At 42.4% G+C, this 16,120-nt stretch overlaps 1 protein-coding gene across 1 annotated transcript in view; it reads left to right on the top strand.

Moving 5' to 3' along the window:
* DLC1 (DLC1 Rho GTPase activating protein) overlaps window positions 1-16,120 on the top strand; it is a 290,227-nt gene that overhangs the window by 55,839 nt on the left and 218,268 nt on the right. The window contains exons 3-4 of the mRNA XM_063135176.1: window positions 8,892-9,041; window positions 13,176-13,337. Coding sequence (XP_062991246.1) covers window positions 8,892-9,041; window positions 13,176-13,337 — 312 coding nt within the window. The remainder of the gene's footprint in view (window positions 1-8,891; window positions 9,042-13,175; window positions 13,338-16,120) is intronic.

Below are 16,120 nucleotides of genomic sequence, written 5' to 3'. Positions count from 1 at the left end.
AACAACACCAATTGCAAGCTCTCCGTTGGGCCCCAGTTCTGCGTCCTCACAATAGTCTGTTGAATAGTTTGGATGCTATCACCATAGTATCTCTTGTACACTGTAATAAAATAATATCTGTTTGCAAAATCTATAACTTCCATGAGCAGCTGCCCATGGTGACACAACATTGGCGGAGGATCAATCTAGACAGAACTGGCTTTTTATTTCAGTTCTGTTTCACATTATGAATGGTTGTTGGCTGCAGTTCTTCTGATATGGGGAAATTAGTGCTTATCATGTGGGCTTGGCATAACATTCAGTGATTCAATGTGCTTCTGAACATTGAACTAAACATCCACTTTGTTCTGTTGTTCTGTCTCTTGAAACATGATTTCCCCCTAATTTCCCAGGTAGTCCCACCTTCTATTTTGAAAGCAGAGAGTAGATTCAGATCTCTGCTTTCCCTTTGCCTGATGACTGCAGCTGTCTTTTTACAGCAGGGATTCAAGTGGAATTTGGTGGTATGAAGAAGCCCATCATGAGGACTGGCCATTTTTTTTAAAAAAAAGTCATTAGAAACCACCTATGAAATTACATAGTCAAGAGTCCTTCTGATAGCTGATAACTTTTCCATTCAACACAATGCATCCAATCAATGGTGAGACTCTGCCAATGATCCTTTAGGATGTGAAGTTCTAACACAGTTCTAACACAAATTGTGGTTATAGAGCAAACGTGTTTCCTTATGCACTATGGTAAAGGAAAGGTTGTATAACCAGTCCTGTTCTGCAAACCACACATATATGCTATTGAGAGTGTTGGTTTCATTGTTGCTTGGAGATCTGTTTCATTTTTAGCAGCTGGAATACTCATTATTTGAACCAATATGATGGTCCATGTGCGACTAGGGTGTCAACTTGTGCTGGTCTCCCAACCATCTATATTGAAGAAGTGGGAGACTGCAGGGTCAGCAAATGCCAAAAAGGTCTGCATAATCTGGTCTGTAAGGCAACAGCAGGATTCTTCCACTCTGTGTCATCACTTATCCGTCCCATGCTTCCCAACTGAGCACTATAATGAGGGCCAGCCACAGGGGTCAATATCATTGACCCACAACCATGAGGGGGGCTTTAGCGAAGGATTAGAACTCTTTGATGCTTGGTCCTTTCCCTCCTCCTCACTATCGCCATCCCTATACCCTCTCCCCCTCTGGCCCATCTTCCCCCACTGCATTTTAAGTGTATTTTAAGAGCATTCATTTTGGATACTTTTTATACCTTGTAATAATAGAAATTTCAATACAGGTCAAACAATCAACTGTTGTTGTTGTTGTTGTTGTTGTTGTTGTTTTAAAGCAAAAGGATTTAAATATTTGGCATCCAGACCTAGTATATTATTTTTGTACAAACAATCTTCACAGCAACACAGTTCAGATAATCATTTAAACCAGTGGGGGGCAGCCTGCAGTCCTAAGACCCCATGCACCCCCTGGTCTTATTTCATGTGGCCCTCAGCGTACTTTGGAAATCTGTCTGCATGTGAACAGTTCAAAACTCTGACAAGGGTAATCTGCCCCTTCCCTGGCAACCCTCTGCATGGGAAAGAAGAGGGAGATAGAGAAATGGAGTTGTATAAACAGCAAGAAGGAAGAGTGTTGCCAAAAGAGAAAGAGAAAAGGGGTGACCACCAACTTTGGGCTTTGGCTATGCCCACCACTGGCTTCAGCCCCACTCACTGTTGGCATGCCACCCTTGACAGATTATCCACAAGGGAATGAAGCCCTTGACCAAAAAAACACAATGTTTCCCACCCCTCATTTAAAACATAATTTAGATTTATGCAAACAAGTCAGACTCACATGCTCAATCATTGTGTGTGAAGAAGAGAATGAAAGCTCTACTTTTATTTTTGACTAGGGCCATAGCTAGACCTAAGGTTTATCCCTGGATCGTCCAGGGGTCAAACCTGTTCATCTAGGTGACACAGGGGATCCAGTGCTCAGGCAGGGGCGAACCCTGGATGATCCCAGGATAAACCTTAGGTCTAGATGTGGCCTAAATCACAGTTTCCTGTTACATAAGAAATTAAGAAATTGTGGTTTATTCAGACTACAGTCATTTAAAAGCCAGGTTATCAAACCATGTTTAAAATATGTGAAAAATCTGGACTCTACCATATAACTTTTGTGATAGGGCAAAGGCAAGGAGAGTTGCAACTCCTTTAACATGTGGAAATGCTTGCTCTGTTTCATTTATTTTTGTAAAATACTGCATTATTATTAGTGCCTAATATGAAATCTAAACTTCAGAGAGAGAGAGAGAGAGAGAGAGAGAGAGATAAAATTCCCACGCAAGTTCCCAAGTTCAAGATTGCTTGAAGGTGCAGGGAAGAAGGATATAAACCAGGTTCCATCTGATTTATATGACTGCTTGCAAAAGTCAGCAGACAGTTCTAAAATGGGATGCATTGCATTAAACTCAACCTTTCTTGTCAGCTCAGATGAATGACTTTGCGGCAGATGAAAAGACGCCTGAATACCTGTCCATGCTTCTTCAACAGGGTGTTTTTCTTTTAAACAAAGCAAGATATAGATGAGAAATTTAACGTTCTATGAAATGTATAACATTAATGTAAGATTTTAAGCTCAGTCCAACTGGCCCCAGATCAAAGATACTCAGGGGAATTTTGCCAGCTCTCTTTGTAAATGGGCCCTTTCTTCAGGGGCTGAGTAAGCAAGCTTTCCTTGCCAGTCCAGCAGAGCAACTGCCTGTACAATTGAAGGCTACCTTACAGCACAATCCTAGGTGTGTTTTCTCAGCAATAAGTCTCAGTAGGACTAGCTCCAGTCCTAAGTAAGTGTGATTAGGACAGCAACCTTAGAGTCGGATCCAGAGTAGAAGGCCTATGTGCAGGAGGACCTTTTCTGACTTGACACAAAATTCTTGCCTTAGAAAAGACAACTGAAATCCAGAGGGTTGCTTCTCTTGGCAGGAGGATTGGGCACCAGGCACAAGGACTTGAACAATGTGTAGAGACATGTGCTAGCACAAAGCCTCACACCATCTGTCAAGATGTGTGCTAGCACATGGCATAGTGCACTCACTGGCGTGAGGAATTGCACAATGTCACACAGAGTTTTCCAGTAGCTCTTGCACACCGGTGCACAGAACAGTACCACTGCTTGTGCATCTCTTGATCCAACCTTTTAGTATTTATTTATTTATTTATTTATTTATTTATTTATTACATTTCTATACCGCCCAATAGCGAGAGCTCTCTGGGCGGTTCACAAAAATTAATAAGAACATAAGTGTCTTGCTGCAAGGAAATAAAAGGCGTTAAGAATTTCTCTATGCTTCACATGCACCCCTCGTGGCATGGCAGCAACATTCCAGTAGTGTAATGGTACACCATTGCATTATGGGTGTGAATTTCACAAGCCTGTAGGTGGGCCCAGTTGCCTGAGCTTTTCCAAGTAGGGTCTAATCTATACCAAGCAGGATATTGCACTATGAAAGTGGTATATAAAAGGCAGAAGCCACACTGCCAACTGTTGGGGCCCACTGACACATACCATTTACCACTGTCATACTGTTATATCCTGCTTGGTGTGGCTCCTGAATTTATATACCACTTTCATAGTGCAATATCCTGCTTGGTGTAGATGAGCCCATAGTTTGCTGGGTGAAACTGCCATTGGCCATGGTGTGGTGATGGGGGTGGGATGCAGGGGACTTTCTTGAACTTAATCTTCATGGAAAGGTGGTGGTGGCAGAGCTTGGGTAGGGTCACACCTAGGTGGGAAAGGCCCATGTGAGTGTCTCCATCATCAACATGGTTTGGGTATTTACATACATATTATGGCAGCATGGAGTCACAGTAGCCGTCCATGTTACTAGGGGATTCCTGCGAAGAGGGTTGTGTGCTACATTTGAATATAAATGGCAGAAATTGAGTTCATCATTCATGAGCTTTAACATGTCTTGCTGCAAGGTTTCAGACTAACTCTATGACAATAATCACCTGCTCTTATTGATATTGTTAAGACTCATAGGAATGCTGTAACAACTAGACAGTTGTTTTATTTGTTAATTGGATTGTTTGTTCATTCCATTTGGATCCCACCCTTCCTTTCAGGAGCTCGGGTGGCACATGTCCCCCCCCCACCCACCCATTTTATCCTTACAAGATCCCTGAAAGGTAGGTCAGGTTGAAAGAGAGGTTTTGGCCCAAGGTCACCTAATGATCTGAAAGGGATTTGAACCTGGGTGTGCCTGGTCCAAGTCCAACACACCTGCTTCCTGCCTGTATGCTTGAGCTGCCTTTGAGTTTGAGCACCTGAAAATACTACAATGACAACATAAGTTATCAGCAATCTCTCTCTCTCTCTCTCTCTCTTTGCACCAGGAAACTGATCCTTCAGTACTTACTCCTAGAGCTTCCTATCAGTTTAGGAAAAAGGGGACACAAAACAATATGCATGAGACACCAGTGCTATTAGAAAACCCCTTGACTGGCATCTGGAAACGTCACTGAGAACAGTGTATTTCAGCAAACTGTATATTTCCTCTCCGTTCCTATCAGAAGATTGTCCCCTGAAAAACTATGTGTATACTGCCATTTTTTTTCCTACAGATGCTTATAGGGCAATTTCTTGAAAGCAAAGCTAAGGCTGCCAAGTATTACATCAGAAGCAGCACTTCATTTCAATAAAGAAATGCTGAAAAGAAATGCCCAAGCCAGGTCCTACACTTATAGTAATCAGAAGTGGCATTCATAATATCAGTATTTGAATCTTGTTTCAGCTATTCAGCTTAGGAAAATATGTGTTGTAGACGATTTCCCAGAAAACTGAAATATCCAGAGCATCTTTCTTCATCACATTTCTCAGATCACATTTAAAGCTTGATCAAACAATCTGCAAATAATCTGAATTTATGAGATGTTTTGTGGGTGGAAAAAGTTAAGTTATAAACTGGTCACCAGATCAGAAAAGACACATACAGGGTCATTCATAAGAGACAAATACCTTTGCACGATTATGGCAGCACAGGCACAGACTATAAACACAGATGAATACTCTCCTTTTCAACGTCCCGCTCAAGATTTTCTGCATACTTTAGTTTTTATGAGTATACGTCTTAGGCTTTTATGAATACATTTACTAGCTGCTTAACTCTGCAATATACCATGTGGAAAAGTAATAAATGCAAAAGATTTGTTTTAATGCATGGTGTAGTATTCAAATAAAAACCAAAATACTTCATACTTGACTCACGGATCACAGACCTGAATATCTGAGTGCTTGAAGGTGTCTTTGGCCAAATCTTTGACCCTCCAAATTAGCAGATTCAAAGAATGATCCTTTTCCTCTGACATGAGCTGGGCCTCCTTGCATGTAATGTTCTTTATATTCCCCAAAGACTTAGAATGATAGAATCATAGAATAGTTGGAATGGGCCTATAAGGCCATCGAGTCCAACTCCCTGCTCAATGCAGGAATCCAACCTAAAGCATACCTGACAGACGGTTGTCCAGCTACCTCTTGAATGCCTCTAGTGTGGGAGAGACCATAACCTCCCAAGGTAACTAGTTCCATTGTCGTACTGCTCAGTCAGGAAGTTTTTCCTGATGTCCAGCCGGAATCTGGCTTCCTGTAACTTGAGCCTGTTATTCCATGTCCTGCACTCTGGGATGATCGAGAAGAGATCCTGGCCCTCCTCTGTGTGACAACCTTTTAAGTATTTAAAGAGTGCTATCATGTTTCCCCTCAATCTTCTCTTCTCTAGGCTAAACATGCCCAGTTGTTTCAGTCTCTCGTCATAGGGCTTTGTTTCCAGACCCCTGGTCATCCTGGTTGCCCTCCTCTGAACATGCTCCAGCTTGTCTGCATCCTTCTTGAATTGTGGAGCCGAGCACTGGACACAATACTCTAGATGAGGCTTAACCAGGGCTGAATTGAGAGAAACAAGTACCTCACTTCTCTTCAGCCCTTTCCCCATGCTCTATTGCCTCCAGTAGATCACCCTGCTACTGTGTCAGATGCAAAGCCAAAGCCCTGTTTATGAGATCCAATGTGGTGTAGTGGTTAGGGTGTTGGACTGGGATTAAGGTCATTTACCCACTCAGCCATGAAGCTCACTGGGCCAGTCACTGGCCGGGTTCGGATGACACGATAAGCAACGGTTGATTTCAATGTCCCTCCTATTAACCCCCTCCCCCGTTGATTATTTAGTTGTCTGAACCCGGCCACTGACTCTTAGCCTAAACTACCTCACAGTGTTGTTGTGAGGATAAAATGGACAAGAAAAGGATCGTGTACTTCCACCTTGGGTTCTTTGAAGGAAAATGTAAAAAACAAGAAACAATTTATATTCATACACTTGGGTGAATATGTTTGGCTTTAAAGTGGAGAAAGGACAGGGGCACACACATCCCCACCCATTCCAGTCCACTTTATTTTTATTTATTTAGAGTTTATTTATTTATTTATTTATTTATTTAGAGAATTCCAGCAGGTGTCATTTGTATGCATGCAGCACCTGCTGAAATCCCCTCTTCATCACGACAGTTAAAGCGGCAGGAGCCCTGCCTTCTTGACCAGATACAAAAGAGGTCAGGGCTCTTGCAGCTTTTGCTGTTGTGATGAAGAGGGGATTTCACCAGGTGCTGCATGCATACAAATGACACCTGCTGAAATTCCCTTTTCTATACAACTGTTAAAGATACAGGAGCCCATTTCATATGGTTACCCTAATTTATTTAATGTATTTTTTAATCATCCCTCCACTCGGGGAGTGCTGGAGGGAATTAACAAATGAAGATGGGGCAGGAGCAGGGGGCAGCCCCTTTGTTTTCCAGATAGCACTCATACAGCGCTTTCTCAGTGCCAAAACAGGCATTACTTTAAATGTGTGTCTTTAAATCTGCTATGTCTTCTTTTCATTTTTACTCTAGAGTAGGTGCAGGGACCCAGGCCAGGTCCCCCATACCTCCCACACTAGGGGCCTTATCCTGATTAGGGACCCAGCACCTACTCTAGAGGAAAAAATGAAAGCAAACCCCCCACTGCACACACATTTAAAGTCATGTCTTCTTTGGCCTTCAGGGTGGGCAACTCACCGCTGGAGGAAGCCAAAAGACTTTCCTTCTGTGTTGACTGACTGACAGTCAGCTGGCTCTTCTGCTCCAACCACGAGAGGCTGGAACTTACCAGCATTTGGACTTGTCTGCCCGACACAAACGTAGAAACACAAGGGCTCCTGTATGGAATTCCTGAGCATTTAGTGTAAGACCCAAATGTTTTGAGTAGAATGCTTGGCTTCTTCCAAGGGAGTATACTTCCTTTTTCCTCCAGACATGGAATGTATAGAAAAATATGTGAGTGAAAGCATGTGAGGTTTCCTGTTCTATATGCAGAAATGCCTATAGCATAGCAAACAATATAGCCTGTATTTATTAGGGTGAAAATAGAATTTGGGATTACAGTTAGATTATTTCAGTCATGTGGCTTAACACTTTCAAAGAAAATTGCTTCATACACTTGTGGGTCTAGAGTACTGCCTGATGCAAACCTACGGTGGCCATGTATCCTCTTTTACAAAGAACAGTCCTGTATTTGAAGGGCTGCCTTGTCCAATCCTGCTTTAAAGGTAAAGAACCACAGGAAGAGAGAGTGAGGGGGCCTTGAAGTAGCACCAGGAGGAGCTGACTGAGCAGACACACAAGTCACCTGTTCAACAATCTTCCCCACTATGGAATATTTAATTTGTGATAATTATTTCTGAACCTGTACCTGTACCTTAGCATATGTAAATTGGTATCCTCTTTGTCCTCCTTTTTGGTGATGCATTTCGTCTTTTTTGGTGATTCATAAGTGCCCACCCTATGCAAACCATATGACTTAGAGCTCCATAACACCGGGGAAAACACACACTCTACCGTTGCCTCTCCGCCCGTGTCTTCATTCCTCTTTTCAAAAGAGGAAGTACACAACAAGCACGAGGCCCACTGAGTCTGCTGTTCTAAAGGCGCTGCTTCTCTGGCACACAGCAGGAGAGAGCAGGAATTCCGTGTTTAAAAATACATCGGACTTTGTGGAGAGTTTTTTTGTCGCGCAAGGAAGGCGTAAGGCGTGTGGGAGGCAGACGACGTCATGCGAGGGACCTGAGCAAACTCTGTGAGCGCCCAGTATCGAGCGTGCAATAAAACACTCGTCAGATGGGGGTCTTAGGGTTGAGCTACACAATGTTTTAAATACATACCATACAGGGGCATGTGTTTTCTTTACCCAAAAGTAAGTGCAGGGGCCCAATCTGGTTCCAATCTTCTCCTGGCTCCTGTTATTGCTTGCTCCCTCAAAGAGGGAGGTGATCAGGCTGCAACAGCAAACAAATGGAATAGGAGGGCTGGGCAGCTCCAAGGATTGGCAATGGATGCCCAACCAAACCAACTGCTGTCGCCAACCCCGGTCTTATAAAGTCCTCCAGCTAGAGATGCAAAAACAAACACTAGCCAGTGAACAACCAACAACAATAATAATAAATTTATTTCTTGCCTGCCTCTCCATTTTGATCGAGAGCACAGCAACATCGATCGACAAACTCATTCCCATTTTATTTCTGTCAAACAGAACTTAAAGAAAGCTTTTTAAAAAATTTACCCAGTTCTCGCATAGAAATATATTTAAGATGCATGCAAAACGTTTCTCGGTCAGGAAGTCAAGCCTACGCAGTGAACGGCCCATTGATGGGAGAATACAGTGCGGTGCTCCCCCCCCCTTTTCCCCCAAAGTGTGAGTTTGCTGCCTATTATTCAATGCCGTTTTGTTAAATTAGGGAACAGAGAGTTTTTTATTCTTTCCCAGAAGTGCCCTTTCAGATTCGGTAATTGCGTGTTCTAATCCCCAGGAAGCGAGAGAAGATCGAGATCAGTCACGATTGGACTCCATGGTACTGCTCATTCTGAAACTGGACCAGCTGGACCAAGATATTGAGAATGCCCTCAGTTTAGGGCCCTCGCCCTCCAGCACGCTGACCCCCACACGGAGGCACATACCTGTGAGCTTCTTTGTTTACTCATCCTTTATTCCGGTTGTGTATTTACCTGCCTCATTCCTCCTTACTGTCTTTCTCTTTTTTCTTTCTTTCTCACTCCCATTGGCCTTTCAGTTTCAGTATGTGCAGTTTGTTATTTATAGAAATAAAGAGGGAGAATGTTGTTTTGTTCTGTCTATCAGCCTCTAGTTTCTCTTATATTCCTTCTGAGCCTCCCTCCACACCGGGAGAATGATAGAACTGCTTCACAAAAGCATGTGAAAAGGTGCAAAATTCAAGACTGACTGAGCAGGTTGTCTGCATAGCTGCTCTGTTTTTTAGAGGCAGTGATCTGATGCAATTGGTGATGAATTTGAAAGGGGTGTGTGCTGAAATGTTGCATTTTTCATAATTTTAAGTGGTCCACATTTTAGTAAGACCCAGTGCCTCAGGCCTGGAGCCATTTATGGTCTGTTTGCAAATCCTGCCATTGTTACGATAATATTCAGGCTATGCAGAATTATTTGTAGTATCAGGGAAGAGTTTTCTCCGGTGGGATTGTATTTGATGGAAAGGAATGAGGCAAATCACTGTTTCTGTATGCTAGATTAGTTTCACATGTTATTTTAAAATGATTGGGGATCAGTTATATAGCACATTTAAAGGCACAATTCATGCTCTTGCACAACTTCCATTGTTTTTTTGTTTAAAATATGTATATGTTACTTTCCTCCCAATTCAGCTTAGAAATGATAATTACATCCATATACATAGCAGAATCATTTAGCTTCTTATGCACAGCAGGAACATTATGTTTCCACATGATTTACAGTGCAATCCAGTAGCAATGCTTCAGAACTTTAAAAAATAATAACCTTCCATCCATTCTGCCAAGCCTATCCACCAAAGTTGTTCCCAGCCCTTATACCTCCCCCCACCCTGGTTCTACCACTATCCAGGGATGGTCTGATGCCACAGTCTGTGAAAGTAGGTGGGTGTACTTGGAGACAAGATTCAGTTTGGATCATGCTTTGGCTTTTCGGCGTCCGGTCAAAGCTTTTCTCTTCTCCCAGGCATTTAGCACATATGTTGAGTTTTAATCAACCCCAGATCTATTTTGAGGACTGGCTGAGATCTCAAAGTTGTTTTTAAATGGATGTTGTCTTTGTATGCTGCCTACTTTTTACATTTTTATGGTTTTTTAAAAAATTATATACACTTTTAATGTTTAATGTTTTAATCTTTTGTAAACCACCCAGAGAGCTTCAGCTATGGGGCGATATAGAAATAATAATAATAATAATAATAATAATAATAATAATAATAATAATGAAAAGGGAGACATAGGCCATATGGGATCATCCCTGTGCATCCACATGTTACACAGGGGATCCCGGGAGCAGGGAGGGATGATCACTCTCTTGCCCTGGGATCTAGCCCTCACCTTCAAGCCCGCTTGTACTATGGTCTCGGGATGATCCCGAGACCGCGGAACGTGTGTGCGGGCATCGCTGTTTGCCCCGGTTTCTCACGGTTACTCATGAGAAGCTGGGACCCGTGCACAGGACACAAAGCTCCTCAGGAGCTCTGCGCCCATCGAAGGTGGAGTGGGGGGGAGCAAGGAAAACTGTAAAAAAAAAAAAAAACTTACCTCTTGCGCACAAGCATTTGTGTGCTCTGCTCCTTTAAGAAAACAAAAACAAAATGGCAGGTGCAACGTCGCGTGTAAACAGAGGGGAGATCTTGCAATAAAAATATTGCAAGATCTTCACCCCTCCGTCCCGCTAGACCAGGTAGGTCTAGCTGAGACCAGAGTGTAACATATAGTTAGGCCCTTACAGTACTGCTTGGTCTAATGATAAACCCTTACATGTTTGTAAACCTCTCAGAGCACACACACACACACACACACACACACACACACACTATATTATTTCAGGGGAAAAGAAATTCATTGATCCAGAGCAAGAAGCCTAACTCATCACTAAGCTTTGCATCTGCCTAGTTCCTTCTGTGTACTTCTCAAAAGCATTGTGATTGGAAGTAAAAAAAGAAAAAGAGCTGGGGAGCCCTGGTAAAGTGATTCCCTGTTTGGAAACTAGAGCTGCCAGTCACAAAGCTACTCCCCCTCACCTTTCCCTCACCCCACCCAGGCATTTTCTTTCAATGGAGAGCTTAGGTATCACTTTTACAGTCTATGCCTCTCTGTAACTCTGAATCCCTGAATCAGTCCTGAAGCTGCAGGCAGAGCCCCATTTGGTTCAGTTCACTTCAGAAACACCTGGTTCACCTTGGACAAGCCCCAGATCTCTCCAGAGCAGCCCACTTCAGCTTTTGGAATTTGAATACTGGGCACTCCATTTCAAGTATGGGTTAGATTTCCTGACAGGCAACAGTTCAGCAGGTCTTTGCACTATAGCTAAGCACAAATGAGGGATTGCTGCTTCCTCTCCATCTGGTGGCCCCAGCAATGGCAGTTGGTACCTGGAGGGAGCGGTGCTTTCAGCTGGACCTCAATCCAGACATGCTGGAGAGATACCTGCTTCCTCTACCTCTTGTGGCCTTAGCCGTTCATTTAATTTATTTCTGTAAATAAGTTCTTGTTCATTTCAATACTTCTCGTAGAGAAGAACATAGAACTCAGTTATGTCTAAAATACACTAAGGGCACAATCCTATGCATGTTTAAACAAGAGGGGCCATCTATACAGTGCCGTTTTCACTGCAGATTCCCCACCAAAACCCCACAGCATTGCAGCTGCGAAGCAGTAACGATAGTGATACATGTCATGATTGATTGTGGACTATCCTGCCCTGAAAATTCGCAGCACCATTGTCACATGGCGGTAATGTGTAGCAAAAGTCGAGTAACGGTGGAAACTGCCTAAGTTTTTTTAAAAAAAATGAAAACTCCGCTCAACTTTGTAGCGTTGAAAGCCTGCATCTGCTCATCTATGCAGCTGTAGTTTATTGAGTCTTTGCATTATACACATGTACTGTCCTTGCTTCCGTCCCACAATCATACTGTACTGTTAATAAGAACACATTTATGACGGAGAGTGGATTAGGCCTAACAGGCCTGGCTATTGTTGAACTGAATATCCATGAACTGAATATAAGTTTAGAATATGATCAATCAAGAACCTTTTTCAACATGCAGAGGTCCTTCAGCAGACCAGTTGATGAGGAAAGGGTTCTATTAAGTTGGGAAGTTTGAAAAACACTGAAATATATAATGGAGGCTTGAGTTCTATAATTACCATCTGTATAAACCATCCTAGTTCTGAAGCAGGGCCAGTAGAAAAGATGGCACTCTTGCACATACATAGACATATACACAAATCTTACATTTCTATATTCATTTAGGCCATGGATGCGGAATGTGTGGTCCTCCAGATGTTGTTGGACTGGAGCTCCTACTATTCCTTACCATTGGCTATGCTGGGTAGGGCTGGTGGGAGTTGCAATCCATCAACATCTGGAAGGCCACATATTCCCCACTCCTGATTTAGGTCATAGCTCCTAATAGAGCTCCGGCTATTGGGCGGTATAGAAATGTAATAAATAAATAAATAGCTATTTGTGTTCATGCTCTCTTTTTTTTTTCAAAGAGACGTTGTTGTACAAAACTCTGTGCTGGATTGTGGCCCTCCCTGTAAATGCTGCAAACGGCTTGAAACGTTGAGTCAAATGTCACCAAGTGTTCTCTTCACATTTTAAGTTAAAAACAAAAACAATACAGGAGGCTTCACCTGTACAAGGTTCCACGTGATGATGTCATTTCATAATGATATAATGATTTCCAGATGTTAGCAGAGGTTTCAAATGCTTCCAAAGGCAAAAGGTGGGGACATAATCTAAGATGCAGAGGAAATGCTAAGAGAAAACATGCCAGAATTCTGAAACTCCTGACTACTCAGCGAAACTAAATTTGTTTTTCTTACTTAAGGGCATTGCAGCTTTGATCTTTAAGGCACTTTACAGTGTCAGAACAGCAGTTATTAGATACCACTATTATTGACAATAAGGATGTACAGGAGAAAGGAAAGAAATGTGTTGTACACTTTTTAAAATAATGTATTTCCTGTAGTTAATAACATCACTGTCAGTTAAAAAACATGGGCATCCTCTAACAAGATCTGTACTTCTTTTTTAAAAGGATTTGGAATCGCATCCTGAAAGTGGAGTGGACATTGTTACACTGAGCCACCAGCAAATAAACGTACCGCCACCGCCTCCTCTTCCTCCTCCTCCCCCCCATGGTGCTGATCGAGTATTTTCCATTCCAATGGCTGGTTCTGGAGCTAAACCAAAGGCTGGGGTGAGTTTTAAAATCATTCTTTTATGCAATAATGGTTTTGGGAGAATGGCTTTGGAGAATGGGGACGAAAGAGTAGCAAGGTCTGCTGTACATTGGTTAAGGACTGCAGACTAGGGTGACCATATGGAAAAGGAGGACGGGGCTCCTGTACCTTTAACAGTTGTATAGAAAAGTGAATTTCAGCAGGTGTCATTTGTATGCATGCAGCACCTGGTGAAATCCCCCTTCATCATACAGTTAAAGCTGCAGGAGCCCTGCCCTCTTTTGTATCTGGTCACTCTAGTATAGAGGGCAGGGCTCCTGCAGCTTTAACTGTTGTGATGAAGAGGGGATTCCACCAGGTGCTGCATGCATACAAATGACACCTGCTGAAATTCCCTTTTCTATGCAACTGTTAAAGATACAGGAGCCCCGTACTCCTTTCTGTATGGTCATTCTACTGCAGACAATATGCTACAGGGTGTGTTCCATCAACTGTTTCCAGGAAATATGTTTCAGGAAATGCTCCCAGGGAAAGCTGATGCTATTAGCAACCAAATTTAGTGGTTCACTTTTCGGGATGGGAAAGTAAATTGCTCAATAAAGCTAGCTTAATTTCATGCAATGCTCCATGCGGTGTGTGAACACAGAACACCTAAACATGAGATCTGCTGGCTGAGGAAATGCATTGCCAGGAGATATTCTCAGGGATAGCCTTCGTAGGGTGGTCATGTGTCCCCTTTTATGGAGGGCAGTCCTCTCTTTAAAAGGCTGCTGCTCTTCTCTGTATTGAAGGCTTCTCTGTTTGAAGGTCTGTCCTGTCCTAGTACAGTTTCAAGACGAAGAACCATAAGAAGGGAGAGCCATCTGGGGCCTTGAAATTGCCCAGAAAGAGTTAGCACCTGGACAACAGACTGAACAGACAGACTACACAGCTCACCTTGGGCTAGAGCTACACTACTGCTTTATAGTAGTATTGAAGTGCACTGGTAACTGTTGAGACACATTACACATTTCATATAACACTTTCATAGTGTTATTTCCTGCTTTTTATTCCACATTATTCAAAATACTGCAATAAATGTCATTGTGTGTCCTACGAAGTTTAAATTCACAAGAGGGATATGGTGTTACCATGATGGGATCATAATAATTTGACTCAAGGTATAGATCTGGCCCAGTATTATGCCTGTACATTTTCCATCTGTGCTTTATCACAGTTCATCATTGGAGGGATTTGCATACTGCCCCCTCTCCAATACAAACACACACACACACACACACACACCTCCTTTTAGGAGACAAAAATTATGTTGGAAGATCTCAAGTCACATGTAGTTAGCCCTGAACTAGATACTTGAGAGCAGTTCTTCTTCTGTCCTTTGCTTATGTAAACTGTACATGAATAACAGCAAAATATCAGTAGTAGTCAAGGAGAGAGAGCTTCTACTTCTTCTTTGGGTGGGAGGAATCTTCCTGGGATGTATGCATAGTGAAAAGTATCCAAAGTGATAAAATAGAAGTTGGATGTGACCGAAGATGCTTTTGTCCATCTTTCTTCAGCCAAAGAATATTAATTCCAATTGATCTGGTTTCTGTTTAAATCCATTGGAAGCATTTTCCAACATCATCAAAACTGCATGCTTCAGTTGTCTTCAATTAAATGGCTCTTCCAGAGTCTATGAGTTGTGGATTGATATAATGTAGGACTGTGTGCAAGCGAAGCGAAGGTGTTTGTGCTTTTGCATGTCTCAATGGATGTCTGCGTGGGTTTGCGCATCACAGCAAAAGGTGTGATGTATGTGAACAGGGCGTGTTCCTTTGGATTGTGAAATGAAATACCAATGGATGCTCCATGTGACTAATTCTTGGATTTTCAGTTTTGAAATGCAATTTTGTGTATTATTCAAATATATTTTAGGGGAAAGACTATCTGTCTGATTATGCATGGCTATGTTTGTCTGGATGCATTTGCAGTTTCAAATGCATATGGAGATGGACTCTTGGGATGGCATTTCACCAATGCCCACAGTTGAAAATGAGGGGAACTGCTGGCCCAGCGGATTATGTTAAGTGAAACCCTGGGCATTGCCAGGAAAAAAGATATCTAGGTGTAAACTGCATTGGGGCCTCAGGGGCCAGTTCTACACCAAGCAGGATATAACACTTTGAAAATGGTTTGAAAACAGAATGTGTCATGGGCCCCAACAGTTGTCAATACCATTACAAACTTTTATGAAGCAGTAATGTAGAGCCTGCCAGGATTATCTTACCTCTCTTACCGAGGGTTTTATTTCTTGCAATACTGATTTTTAAATGGAAAATTGATAATAAGATTACTGCAAGAGCATTCGTTCCCAAATGTCTCTCACTGAGCAAAATCACAGTTGATTGACTTTAGCAAGGCTGCTTCATCCTGTGCCTTCAGATGGTATCTTAGGAAGTTGGTTGCTGGCAGGAATGGAATCAGGAATGGAAGAAAAGGTTTCAGCAGATTTCTGAATGGAAAGTCTGAGTCTGACCATGTTTTTCTTTTCTTTTTTAAGAGTGGAACCATGTGGTTCTGCCCATCTTTAGAATACTTCTGCATCTTCAAGTCCCTTTAATACCAGCCAAAGAACACGGGTTCCAAATGATCTGCTTTCTGTTTAAGTCAACTGGAAGTCCTTTTTCCAGCACTTATTGAAACCACAAATCTGGCATGCCTTTTTCAATATCATGCAAAAATAAATTGATATTAATTCAGATTATGAATGTGAACAATAGGAGGGAAAGGTCCAAGTCAGTGTTTATCCATCAATGGC

This window comes from Elgaria multicarinata, chromosome 10 (genome assembly GCF_023053635.1).
Source record: "Elgaria multicarinata webbii isolate HBS135686 ecotype San Diego chromosome 10, rElgMul1.1.pri, whole genome shotgun sequence".
Lineage (NCBI taxonomy): Eukaryota > Metazoa > Chordata > Lepidosauria > Squamata > Anguidae > Elgaria > Elgaria multicarinata.
The sequence above is the reverse complement of the archived record's forward strand: the minus strand, read 5'-3'. Positions and strand labels throughout refer to the sequence as shown.